Source organism: Rhamphochromis sp. 'chilingali' (assembly GCF_963969265.1).
Source record: "Rhamphochromis sp. 'chilingali' genome assembly, chromosome: 11".
Lineage (NCBI taxonomy): Eukaryota > Metazoa > Chordata > Actinopteri > Cichliformes > Cichlidae > Rhamphochromis > Rhamphochromis sp. 'chilingali'.
Window position 1 is genome coordinate 32,606,440 of NC_137938.1, and position 14,203 is coordinate 32,620,642.

General features: G+C 37.9%; 1 protein-coding gene across 1 annotated transcript; it reads left to right on the plus strand.

Annotated features, from left to right (window-relative positions):
• Positions 1-1,113: 1,113 nt before the first annotated feature.
• LOC308406056 (uncharacterized protein) lies at positions 1,114-13,120 on the plus strand. The gene is made up of 12 exons (XM_080896858.1): positions 1,114-1,169; positions 1,808-1,872; positions 3,217-3,505; positions 3,890-4,041; positions 5,220-5,499; positions 7,095-7,236; positions 9,340-9,353; positions 9,706-9,770; positions 10,711-10,996; positions 11,425-11,579; positions 11,787-12,066; positions 12,546-13,120. The coding sequence occupies exons 2-12, from the start codon at positions 1,809-1,811 to the stop codon at positions 12,694-12,696; spliced, it is 1,878 nt and encodes a 625-aa protein (XP_080752984.1). The 5' UTR covers positions 1,114-1,169; position 1,808; the 3' UTR covers positions 12,697-13,120.
• Positions 13,121-14,203: the final 1,083 nt, after the last annotated feature.

Sequence of the window (14,203 nt, forward strand, 5' to 3'; positions counted from 1 at the left end):
GCCCGCTGCCTTCTTGCCATTAATCCTCCTCAGTTCCCTCCTAACCTGGGTGATTGAGAGAGACAGGCTGGAGCCTTGTGTTAAATGTGTGTTGGAAGCTGTTGTTGGGGGTGGGGAGGAGTGAGCAGGGTGAATAGAGGAGGTGTGAAGTGTCTGAGGTGTCAGAGGTGGAACAGCAGCAGTGGGGGTGGGTGAGTCTACAGCCGATGTTGGAGACTGCCTCATGGCTGAATGAAATCTGTTGAAGAAATGATTCAGTTCATTTGCCCACTTCACATCCCTCCCAGGCAGAGAGTTCTGATGTTTGTGGCCTGAGATGGTTCTGAGGCCTCTCCAGACTTCACCAACGTTATTTTGCTGAAGCTGGTTCTCCATCTTCTGCCTGTAGCTGTCCTTCCCATTCCTTATCAGTCCACTCAACTCTCTCTGCACCCTTTTCAACTCCTCTTTGTCTTTGGATTTGAAGGCCCTCCTCTTCTGCTTGAGGACAGCTTTAATTTCTGGGGTAATCCAAGGTTTGTTGTTGGAGAAACACCGTACAGTCCTGGTAGGTACGGTGTTATCCACACAGAAATTAATATAGTCAGTAATGCATGTAGTAAGGCTGTCGATGTCCTCTCCGTGGTCGTCACAGATCACCTCCCACACAGTCGACTCAAAACAATCCTTAAGAGCCTCCTCGCTCTCCTCCGACCATCTCTGTACTGTGCGGGTACTGTACTGTTATAGAGCTTTTGATCAATTTGATGTAAAATTATCAGTCCACTTATCTTTCAGATACAAGGACATTTCAAAATGGCCCCAAACTTTGAAGCAAAATTATATTTTGTAAACATCTGATTACATCTTGAGTAATAAGTAGGAGGATATTGCCAAATAACCAGAAAAAACATCAGTGCTGTGGAGAACTGCTTTACTAATTCTTGAAAATGTAATTCACAAGTGAGGAAGTGAAACAAATGTGCATGGGCACAAACCAGTAGGAAGTAACTGGATAGTTTTGAGGAGAATATGAATGTGGTTTCTGATGATTGGTTAGTTGTTGTTCAGCAGAGGCGGAGCTGCATATACATATAAAACACACACAGAAACAACATCAGTAGTTGCGCTTCTCTTTCACTGAATCATCAATTTCCAGGAAGAAGCATCTGCTCAGTCTGGATACTCAAGTAACACATTTCATTTCTTTTCTTGAAACTGATTATCTTTATTATGTTTCTCTATTTTCAGTTTAAATATAGAATTTGTTTTCTTTTTTTTGCTCAAAGCTCTTTTTTTGTATCTTTAAACTTAGTAGTAGTTTCAGTGTATAATTTATGATTTTTTTTTTTCAATTCAGGCTCACAACAAAACAACTGTAATGTAAAAATATATACATAAACTAATTCATAACTTAAGATTTGAAGAGTAGTAATCCTGTTCAAGGAAAGATCCTATTGAAGCTTGAAAGCCACTTTTTTAATTTATAGAGAATTCCAATGTTTTCATGGTGAGATCAGTGCTTGCTGCTTTAAGTGAATGGGTGATGTACAGGCATATAGTTTGTAGTGGTTTTGGTCACATTAACATTTTTCCCAGTGTCTTTAAAGTGTCTACCACACTGCATTTCACTTCTGACCAACAAAACACCAGTGCACATTTGTGTTTTTTTCTTTCACAAAGTTTCTTTTCCTACAATAACTTTGATCCTAACTATTTCACCTTAAAGGTGGGGCTTAAATACTTTGACACGGGAACCAGTAATAAATTAAATTTGCAATAAAATATTGTTTACTAATAAAATTCCCATCTTTCTTAAATTCAACAGAATGATGAAACTGAATGCTTTCCTTCTGCTACTCCTCCTAGGAATAAGCTCGGTTTCCACTTATCGTAAGTGTGTGAGATATCATAAAAATAAAAACACCCCCTGATTTAGTAAAAAAAAAAAAAAAATGCTTTTTTGGGTTATACAACTGGAGAAGTTCTGTTAAATAGCTAGGTGCCATATTATTTAAAATTTTACAAGTGAGTAAAAGAATTTTAAAATCAACACGGATAGCAGCTAGAGTGAAAGGAAAGGTGAAGCAGGTGAACGTAGGCAGAAGAGGGTTAATAAATATGTTAGAGAAAGTCTGAATTGAGCTGCCAGGCCAGAGGAACTGAGGAGAACTACAGAGAGGATTCATGGATCCAGTGATGGAGGACATGCAGAGAATTGCATGAGAGGAGGATGTTAGGAATAAGATGAGATCGAAGCAGATAATCCACTTCAACGTCTACTCTGGTGTACCTCGTTATCATTTGGCCGACTGTAACTCGTCCAAAACACAGCTCTTAACTGGAACGTATAAGCGAGATCACATATCTCCCATACTTGCATCATTACATTGGTTACCATTTAGTTTTTGAACTATTTTTACGATTTAAACACTTGTTTTTAAGACGCTGCATGGAGTAGCTCTTACATATCTCTCTGATCTTCTAACCTGGTATACTCCCACAAGATCTTTAAGGTCTGCAGACCAAATGCTACTAGTTGTCCCAAGATCCAGATTAAAACACAGAGGAGACCGGACATTTCCGGTGACTGCTCCTAAATTGTCGAACACGTTGCCTTTCATATCAGGACCTCCCCAACCCTGGATACTTTAAAAACCCATCTGAAGACCCATTTTTAGTCTCTGGCTTTAAATCAGTATGCGTCTGTTACTACTGTTTTTATTGTCTTATATGTCTGTGATTCTATTCCCTTCTAACTTTATCCTATTTTATGTCTTCTGCTTTGACTATTGTACAGTACTTTGGTCAATAGATGTTGTTTTAAAAGTGCTATATAAATAAACTTGGACTTGAACAAAAGGAAATTGCTAGTTAACTAGTGTAGGGCAACCCTGCAGCTGTAACACTAGATGCCTCTAGATTTTGTAATATAAATTTGGATTTTTGGAGCTGTGGGTTGCAGGGAAAATTGAAAGATTGTTTTTCTGCTTTCCTGGACTGAACTTTTCTTATTGCAGAATAAATTACAGTCTCCTAGAAGAAGTGACTTTATGAAGCATAATCAAAGCAACAACTTGCATTCACAACCTCTTTTATTTAGTGGCTTATGGAAAGCTATTTTTTAATGTGCAATACTCTCCATTTCAAAAACTCTCTTTGTTTGTATTTTATTATGTACTGATATTTTATTATGCATTGTATATTTTATATTCATTGTACATCTCTGATTTGCAGAAAATGTGGCCCTGCGTGGTAAAGCAACTCAATCAACCCGTTTAACTGATAACCCCGTGTCAGCTGCCCACAACGCGATTGATGGAAATCGTAATTCTGAATTTTCGGTTGGGTCTTGCACACACACTAACGAGCAGACGAACCCCTGGTGGAGAGTGGACCTGCTTCAGTCCTACATAATCACATCTGTCACCATCTTCAACAGAGGAGACTGCTGTCAGCACAGACTCAGTGGGCTGGAGATCCACATAGGCAACTCTTTGAACAATGAAGGTTTAGAAAACCCAAAGTGTGTAAATAGAAAGGAGAAACAAATCATCAGCTATACAATGATTCTTTTTTCTTTAATTTTTGCATTTTTACATTTGTAAGCATAAAAAAGTATTGTGGTGTTTACTTCTGCCTTTCTAAAGTAATCACTGGTAGCAGGATTGGTTGCTGCAGGGCTGACTTTGTTAGCTGTCCATACTCGGACCATTGGCATGCTACATAATACTACAACAAACAATTTAATTATAGCACCTGCAATGATTTAACTACTGTAAAAATGCATCCCAACTAAATTTATATAGTACTACAATATCTTGCTGCATTATTATCACGCTGACCATAAAATGTTCTGAAATCTGCTGCTGTGGTAAACTCTGTGTTTCTTTCTCACACTTTCTGTAAGGGTTGGTACAATTTCTGAAGGTCGTACAGGTGAATCCAAATTGACTTTCACCAATCGGGTGGAGGGACGTTATGTAACATTGACCCTGCCTGGTTCAGGTAGGATCCTCACACTCTGCGAAGTTGAAGTCTATGGATACCCTGCTCCAACTGGTGAGAATTTGTGCCATTACATATAATGCTATGGAAAAGTATTTGCCCCCTTCCTGATTTCTTAGAGGTGTTTTGTGTATTGGTCACACTTAAATGTTTCAGATCAGCAAACAAATTTTAATACTGGACAAAGATTACCAAGAACAGCAATCAAGCATTTTGGGATAACTGGATATGACGAACTTTTGCCTACTCTAGGGTTTTCGAGCATGAGGGGCATGTTGAAGGTCATTTTGCAAAGCATCTCAAACTGATTTAAGTTTAGACTAGGCCACTCAAAAACCTTCCATTGTTTTCTGGACTTGTGGTGGTGGTGGTGTGTTTCAAATCATTGTTCTGTAGCATTACCCAATTGTGCTTGAGCTTCATGGCATTGATGTCCAGGCATTCTTCTTCAGGATTTTCTGGACGAAAGCAGAATTTATGGCTCCATCAATTACAGCAAGTCTTGGGGATTATCAAGATATTTTTTTGGCAAACGTTAGATGAACTTTTGTGTTTTGTTTAGTCAGGTGTGGTTTTCACCTCTGAAGTCTCCCATGGATGCCATTTTTGCCCAGTCTCTTTCTTGTTGTTGAACACTGACCTTAGCTGAAGTAAGTGAGGCCTGCAGTTCTGTAGCTGTTTTGTTTAGATCTTTTGTGACCTCCTGGATGAATCTGCGATGAGCTCCTAGAGTAATTTGATGGTTCACTGTTCCAGGTTTTCTCTGTTTGTGGATGATGAACCAGGGTTTGAAGGAGTTTCGTTGCCTTACAAATTATTTTGTAACCCAATTAGGGTTACAACCCTTTATGTAACCCCAGTTTGGTTTGGTTAGGGTTATCACTTTAATAAATTAAATAACTTTTTAAAAATTGCATTTTGTATTGTCTCGGATTATCTTTTGATCTGGAATATTTAAGTAATCTAAGAAATCTGGAAGAGGCCAAATACTTTTTCATGACACTGTGAATAAATGTGGACTGCATGTAGCCTTACCTACAAGCTGTGGTATAAACCACAAAGTTTCAGGCTGATAAGCGGTGCTGCTGCAATAAAGGTTTAATCAATATATATTAATGCAAGCTACAAAATTGGGGAAAAAATCTTTAATTGTTGCACATGTACTGCAGCGCTTCAAGTGACTTAACAAACATGACAAACATCATACTTTTTAAAATTTGTCCTTTTTGCAGATGAGAATCTTGCACTCCAAGGAAAAGCCACACAGTCGTCAAGATATTCATTTGGCATTGCATATAATGCCATAGATGGAAATCGTAACAGCAAATGGGAAGAGGCCTCCTGCACTCTCACAAAAAAATCAATGAGTCCGTGGTGGCGGCTTGATTTGCTCAAAACACATAAAGTGTTTTCTGTTAGTATCGTAAATCAAGATTCTCAACCAGAACGACTCGATGGAGCTGAAATCCGCATTGGAGAATCTCTTGAAAACGATGGCAACAATAATCCCAGGTACTTCACATTTCCCAACTCAACAGAGTTGGGAGTTCGCCTTGTAATCGGAAGGTTGCCGGTTCGAGCCCCGGCTTGGACAGTCTCGGTCGTTGTGTCCTTGGGCAAGACACTTCACCCGTTGCCTACTGGTGGTGGTCAGAGGGCCCGGTGGCGCCAGTGTCCGGCAGCCTCGCCTCTGTCAGTGCGCCCCAGGGTGGCTGTGGCTACATTGTAGCTTGCCATCACCAGTGTGTGAATGTGTGCGTGAATGGGTGGATGACAGGTTGTGTAAAGCGCTTTGGGGTCCTTAGGGACTAGAAAAGTGCTATACAAATACAGGCCATTTACCATTTACCATTCATCATGGCATGTCTTAACAGCTTATACTCTTCTTCTTTCGACTGCTCCCTTTATTGGTCACAGCAGTCAGTGTTGGGAAGGTTACTTTTAAAATGTATTCCACTACAGATTACAGAATACATACCCCAAAATGTAATTTGTGATGTATTCCGTAACTTATCCTGCAAGTTACTCAGTGTGAGTATTGTATTCTGAATATTTTGGATTACTTAATATATTGTCATGCTTTTTACAACTATATGAATATCCTATTGCTCTGTGATTTATTGCTAATACTGAAGGCTGTTCGCCACCAAGCTAACATTGTTAGCTGGCGTTAGCTGAAGTTAGACTGAGGTTAGACTTATTATTTGCAGCTAGCAGGTTGTTAATGCTATCCATCAAGTCTAACAGCCTGCAGTCTATGAACTAACTAACCTGTTGAGAGCAGCTTGGTTCCTGGCAAACAGAGTTTGCATCGCCCATCCCTTTCTTCTTTAAAGCTGAAGTAGTGTCAGAATTTCCACATAAGAAATTCATTTCTGCTCGTTCATAATTAGTGATAATTGGTGATGCAGACAAGACAAACTGAATGAAATGGTGACACCTCCCCACCCTTGCTTTTTACTTTTTATCAGGTTATAATTGGAAGCATACTAATATGCTGAGGCAAGTGGGTAATCAGGTCGAAAGTCATAACTAGTCATGATTATAATTGTCATGGTGAGTTTAATATTGTATAGATGTTAGCATTTAGCCTCACATAATCAACAGTGAGGCTACGGCATAATTCAGGTTTTCATAGAGATTAAAGTGAGAAATTAAAGACTGGGGGAAAAAAACTCACACAATACAGATTTACAAGAAAAACTGATATTTTGTCAGGTTGTAGTCATGAATTTACAAGAAAAAATAATAAAAACATCATCTAGTTTTCATTTTAACAGCATATAGGCATGGTGATGGTCAATGTTTCAATTAATGAAATTGTAATAGTGTATGCAGAAGTAATTGAAATAATTCAAGTCAGAGTCAAATGGAAGAGTTGGATCTGAGTGTGCATTAACTATGGCAAACACTCTGAGTGTACATTCATTGTGTGTGTGTTTATCTGACATGCCTGAGATTTGACTCAGTGACTTGATGTGAACTTTTAGGGCCCATTATGAATGTTATATTTGAAACTGAGGCTGAGAGTTGAGTTGTTAAATTCCATGAACAAAACAAGTGTTCTGATCAGAATTAACTAGATCATGTTCTGTTTCTTCTGCCAGGTGTGCCGTGATCACAGGTATTGCAGGAGGTGCTGTTGCTGTTTTCAAGTGCAATGGGACAGAGGGCCGTTACATTAATATTGTCATTCCTAAGAGAAATGAGTTCCTAAGTCTGTGTGAGGTTGAAGTGTATGGCTCGAGACTAGATTAATGCTAAAGCAGCTAAATTTCTCTCTTAAACAAACAAAACAAATCACAGCTTTAATATAATCATGAAAAACAATTGCATCTAATTAAAAAAGCCACAATTTGAACTGCTTTGTTATCCACGATACAGTATAAGTGTTCAGTGATTGTAACATTTTACCAAAGAGTCCTGCAAACACATCAGCTTTAATAGTACTACTTAGCACATATACACAGATAACACTGTATATTAAAAAATGTTCCCATTACTCTTTAGTTAAAACAGCACTTTGTGACAACAATGAAAAACAAACATCAGCCTGCTTATGATGCATTTATTGTCACATGTCGCAATAATAATGTCACAATGTATGTATTTGTTAAGAATGTCTTTACTGAACTTGTGAACTGTGGAAACTTCACTGAAATGAATCATGGTTTTTTCTGTCAGAGAAAAGGAGAACTGATGAAAGGACGTCTCAGTTCTGACTGAACTGTAGAATTTACAGTCATCTGAAAAAAAAAGTATAAGAAAAATGACTTTCCAATTTTTCTTGACAACTAAACATTTGATCCCATCTTTTAATAAATTTGGTATGAATAAACAATATCACAAGTGAATTTATTTTGTTAATAATTTTTTTTCTATTCTGCAAAAAATATAGATACATTTAATATTCGTCTCTGTAAAGACTAAGTACATATTTAGTCTTAGGAACTAGTACGCCTCCGTTTAAGAGAATAACTTTGTTAACTACATCACTGCTGTAGGATAGCTGTCATTTGAATTGTTTCTGTAGTTGTTTTGATTTTTGGTGAAATTACTGAATGCACAATAGATGTAACTATGTCACTGTCAAATTGATATGATGTGATTATATGATGTTCATAATGTGTATCACCTGGCTGAGATCAGACACACACACACACATATATATAAATATAATAGTATCACTAAATCACAAGCTGTTTATCTGTTTTCAGACACCAAGATACAGAAGTCACTGAGTATATGTAATTTGTTAATATTGTATATTAACACCCAGGCAAGTAAAAAAGTACCACTGAGCAGTTTTACTTGATTTGTTCATATTTGGTAACACTACACACGTTAAGGCAGCATCGATGGTAGATGGGTTTAGGATTTCAGAAAAAGTTCCTTTCTACAGCTTGTATCTTGTTCTTTTGGTCACTATGCAAAGTTGATAGTCCCAGGTGAGGTTAGAATTAAACTAGCCACAAAACACTTTCACCTTCTTGCTCAGCTTTCTCTTCATCATGAGAGACACCACAGCTCCGATCTGTCTGTACATCAAGTAACTTGCTTTGAAACCCAGGAAAGGTGAACTCCACACTGTCAAAAAAGAAACGTGTGTCATTTTAGGGAGCATACAACAAATACTTTTTGTTAGGGTGCATAATCTGTCTGTTCAGGAGATAAGAGTTGATTCAAGTAATTACTCAGTTTTTTCATTTCATTCAGTTATTTTAATCTGGTTTATAGATTTTTCTTCAGCATGCTAAAAACGGACCTCTTCAAGCCCATTTGAATAAAAAATAAGGTGATATATGAGAAAAGATTATATTAATCAATATTGTTCACTTACAACATTCATTTTTTAATCAATTTAAGGTTAAACAAACAAACAAAAAAGAACTGAAAAGAAAATGTGCTTATCTTCCAAAAACAATTCAAAGTAATCCTACACTTTTGAGCAATAGTGCATGATTAAATCTTGAGTAATAACTGCAAACAGGATATTGCAAAATAACCAGGAAAACATCTGTGTTCTGGCACGCTGGCTGGAAATATAATTCACAAGTATGGAAGTGAAACTGATGTGCATGGGGCACAAACCAGTGGGAAGTAATTGGACAGTGTTGAGAAGGAATATGATATATTTTCTGCTGAGGTAAAGGCAGAAATGCATACAAAAAACAAAAGATAAAAGAAATATCATCAGTAGCAGCTTTTCTGATTCACTGACAGTCCCAGGGGAAACAGTATCTGCTTTGTTCGGATCTTCAGGTAAGACTTTTTATTTCTTGAAAAAATAAAATCTTGATACAAACTTTTCTTGACATAAACCTCCGTGTGCAGCTTTCTCTTTTCTCACAGTCTGAATATAGAATGTACACTGTTACATCGTCAATTTACAGCTGTGAACTTTTCTTTTTCTATTTTGAATTTCTGGTTAAACTTTTTTTGTTGTCAATTGCTTTTAGAGGCCAATCTACTTAAAAAAGAATCGATGCTTAAATCGACAGTTTATTCACGTCAGCATATTTTTTTGGCAGCTTTCAACCATCCAATGGGGATTGGAGCATGCAAAGATATTTAGTAGTAGCAGTGCTCACAGAAAAATGCTATTTAGGTTGTTTTATTCAAAGATTTTCACGTGTGTTTTTGCACAAAAGCTTCTCTTAACTGGTGTTGAAAACATAAAATACCTAACAGTTTATTTTCTGTTTCTTTTGAAACCAGAATGATGAAACGGAGTGTTTTCATTTTGCTGCTCCTCCTGAGGACGACTTTGGCTTCTACTTATCGTAAGTGTGATGTTAGAGTCAGTGTGAGATGTGTGTCAGTTATGATTTTGTGTAATGACATCCATCCATCCATCTGTGGAATGCAGTTTGTGGGGTTAAGTTAATTGGTGATTCTAAATTGCCCATAATTGTTGTCTGTCTCTGTTTCTTAGCCATGTGACAGGCTGGCAACCTGTCAATGGTGTACCTTGCCTCTCACCCTATGGTAGCTGGGATAGTCTGCACCCCCACCCCCCACCCCGCCCCGATACACCCACAAAGCCAAGTCCTCTTCATAAAAAAGCAAACAAACCACGAACTTCATGGTGCACAACATAGTAGTCTTAGAACTAAAATGCCCCCCAAAGCCCAGAAATGCTTTTTGTATAAACTGTATTTTATTCTTTCTAAGCCCACCTACTGCCCCTTCCCCAACAATCCTATTATCTTTTTGGTATTTAAAATGCCAAAAAGTGTGGACATTAATTTCTAGTCATCTCAGATACACAGCTTCACCCGCCTGACATTCAGCCAACCAACCAGAAGAACGACCTTAAAATGAGGGTGGCTCTAAATGAAGAGGAGCTCAGACAGGTTGTTTCAGAGAGTAGATAAATGGAGGGGCTGCGACGAGGCCTGGCCAACATGTTCTCATCATGTATCAGATACTGTTAACTGTCACCAGTCTCCAATGTCAACATACAACACCATCAGGGAGACTGTGGAGCACATTCTGATTGCAGCGTTGTCTTACTCACTTAATTTACACTTGCTTGTTTCAATGATGCTTTTTACTTTGCTGAAACTTAACTACTAAAAAACTATTTTCTGCCAGATTGAGTGCAAGAGCCAATTAGCCTGAGGTAACAATTACAAAAAACTGTGATAGCAGTGGAACGTTTTGTTTTTGTTGTTGTTTTCATTTGATCTTTTTTATACATTGTAACGGTCTAATTCACAGAAAATCTGGCTACACGTGGTAAAGCAACTCAGTCAACCTGTTACCCGCATGCTAGGGCATCTGCACTTAATGCAATCGATGGAAACCGCAATTCTGACTTTATGGCGGGGTCGTGCACACACACTAATGAACAGACAAATCCCTGGTGGAAAGTGGACCTGCTTCAGTCCTACGTCATCACTTCCATCACCGTCACTAACAGAGGAGACTGCTGTCATGAAAGGCTCAACGGGCTGGAGATCCACATTGGCAACTCTTTGGTCAATGACGGTTTAGATAACCCAATGTAAATATAAACAAATACGTAATTATCAGCAATATTTTGATTCTTTTGTTTTTCTTTTACTCTTTCCTCGGCATTTTTCTCATCTTATCTCTGCAATATTTGGTTATTTGGGGTTTTTCTTTTAAAGATATAAGAAGATAGTCTGCTTATTTATAGCCAACAACACAAAATGACAAGCAAACAAAAACCAGCAATCTTTATATTTATAGGGTTTTTTTGTATATGAATATGTATATATATGGAAAATGTCTGTTACAGATAGTTAAAGGCACAAATAATACTATAAAAATACATCCCAACTTGATTTACGGGGTAAAAAAATCCAATATACTTTTGAGCAGACCTGGATTTGTTGTATTACCATGCTGAAAATTAAATGTTCTGACCTCTGCTGCTGTAAACTATTTAACTCTCACATTTTCTGTTAGGGTTGGTAGAATTTCTCGAATTCGCTTGGGCAAATCCTTCGATCTGACTTTTACCAATCGTGTGGAGGGACGGTATGTAACTTTGACTGTGACCGGTTCACGAAGGATCCTCACACTCTGCGAAGTGGAAGTCTATGGATACCCTAGTCCAACTGGTGAGAATATGAGCTATTATATCATTTAATGTGGACAGTAATTAATATATCAGCAAGCTGTGGTATAAACTCAAAATCTTAGGTTGATAAGAGTTAATATCACTTTTTTTTTCACTTGAAACTGAAAAAAAAAAAATCAACTTTTCGCATTATCACAATTTGCTACACGCAACAAACATCACAGTTACTCTTTTGTTCTTTTTTCAGAGGAGAATCTTGCACTCCAAGGAAAAGCCACACAATCCTCACTGTATGCATTTGGCAACGCATTTAATGCCATAGATGGAAATCGTAACAGCAAATGGGAAGATGCCTCCTGCACTCTCACACAGAAATCAATGAGCCCTTGGTGGCGACTTGATCTGCTCAAAACACGTAAAGTGTTTTCTATTAATATAGTAAATCAAGATTCTCTTCCAGAACGACTCAATGGAGCCGAGATCCGCATTGGCGATTCCCTTCACAACAACGGGAACAACAACTCCAGGTAGCCCGTTTTAGCTATGCCCGTGCTGCATTTCAACACATCTTACAGCTACTGCAGTCTTATTGCTGACAAAAGTAATTCATGCACTTATTTTCTTAACCCCTAGATGCATAAGTGGGTCAAAAATGACCCGCATTCATTTCCTAATAAATTGCATGGGAATGTTTGATTCTTATAAACTATGACTGTCAGGAATATACATTTTTTGGACCACAAACAGTGCCACTCTATATGAAGATTACTTTGCACAGCACTAACAGACAGCATTAATTCAGCATTCAGACAGCGATTCACCTCCCTGTGATGTGTCACTGACAAGCAGCTTGTGCCATGTGTACATGGCATACATTGGGGTAGAGATGTGATGTGATTTGTTAGTCTTCAAAGGACATCCGTGGAGTTCAGTGAGCCAGAACACCACGGACAAATAATTTGTCCTGACTGGGATTAACAAATTAAATTTCTGTTTCCTCTGATAGGTGTGCTGTGATCACAAGCATCGCTGGAGATGTTGTTGCTAAGTTCACATGCAATGGAACGGAAGGCCGCTATGTTAATATTGTCATTCCCGACAGAGAAGAGTTCCTGAGTCTGTGTGAGGTCGAAGTGTACGGCTCTAGGCTGGATTAAGAAAAGAGAAAAACAAACACAAAGCTTGCACACTGCAGACGTTTAATTGGGTATTTATTGCATCTTGCATAGATCAAAACAGTAGATTAATAAATAGAACATTGATTAGTCACTTATGGATCATACATTATTAAAGTATTTGGAAACTTAGAAGAAAAAATGTATGCTAGATTAGAACTGTTACAGTAAAATAATTACTTTGATTCTATGTAAAACATGTTTGTTGTTTGTGTCTACTGACTGTTGATTCAAGTAAAACAATGTGATATTCTAGTACGTGACATTAGTGTGTAATTACAGTACTTTTGATTTTTCGACTTCTCAATTCTCACTGCTGTTGCTTTTTGTTGGATTTTTTGTTTGTTTCATCATAAGCATTTCATATGCTGTAACAATCTCTGCTCCAAGAAAAGTCTGAATTTAATCACTGCAAAAATTACATTATTTTAAAATTCTTGTTGTACTGTCTAATTTTATCAGCTTTAGTCTTGAGCATGACCCCTTTTTTTATGCTGAAATTTCAATGCGGATCATCAAGAATGAGATTACCATACTGGGCTCAGGTTAACAACCACCACATCCGGTGCTGTTGGCCAACAGAGTTGCAGTGGAAACTTGGTAGTGTTGACCAAAGACAAAAGACAAAAGTAAGAAGAACGATGGAAGATGGTTTTGCAGAAAGTGAGTGAGAAGGAAAGGTAGGAGTGTGGGTGTGACAATAGAGACTTTATACAGGAAGATGGAAAGAGCTGGCTGATATGATGGATAGATGACATAACTGTAGAGGTATGGAGGTATGGAGATGGACAGTGGACTTTTTAAACAACTTTAACACACACAGAAGTTTTTGTGGACGTAGGGTAAGAATATGATGATGTACTGCACGAGGAAGAGGAAGGATAGCGGGGCAATGGGCAATGGATGTTCAACCTGCCAGGCAGGAGGAAAAGAGGAAGACGTCAGAGGTGGTTCATAAATTTAGTGAAGTAGAAAACCTGTCACATGTGGCAGGGGAGTGTGGTGGAGAAGAAAATGACTGAAACAATAACATCATACAGTTGCTGCAGATTTGTTGGCTTATGTGTTTCAGTTGGGAAAATGGAGAAGTCACAGTATATGTCATGTTGAAACACCCGGGCAAGTGAAAATGTGCAGCTAGGCATTTTTACTTTTCACTAGAAGTTTGTGGCTTTTCTGGTACTTCTGCATATTTGTGCTTAAGCTGCATTATCAGCTGCTTAACATATTTAACTACTTTTATCTGATTTAAGTTCAGTCTGAACTTTGATCATTGATGGCTCTCTTCTATAATTTCTAATTCCCACTCTAGAACCACATCCACACATTTTCATTAAAAACACTGTTGCTGTTGCCAAAGCCTAGCACATGTACAACTCCAAATATACTGGGCCCAATACTGGAATCAATGATGTCAGTACACATGAGAGGGGCAACAAAGTCTACCAGTAACTGGCACATGAAGTCCATAAATCCTGTAGATTTTCCT

Bases quoted from the DNA above. Each gene is read 5' to 3' on its own strand.
- LOC308406056 (XM_080896858.1), top strand. From the start codon at position 1,809: ATGATGAAACTGAATGCTTTCCTTCTGCTACTCCTCCTAGGAATAAGC. The intron at 3,506-3,889 runs GTGTGTAAATAG...ACTTTCTGTAAG, and splicing joins GAAGGTTTAGAAAACCCAAA to GGTTGGTACAATTTCTGAAG. The intron at 5,500-7,094 runs GTACTTCACATT...TTCTTCTGCCAG, and splicing joins GATGGCAACAATAATCCCAG to GTGTGCCGTGATCACAGGTA.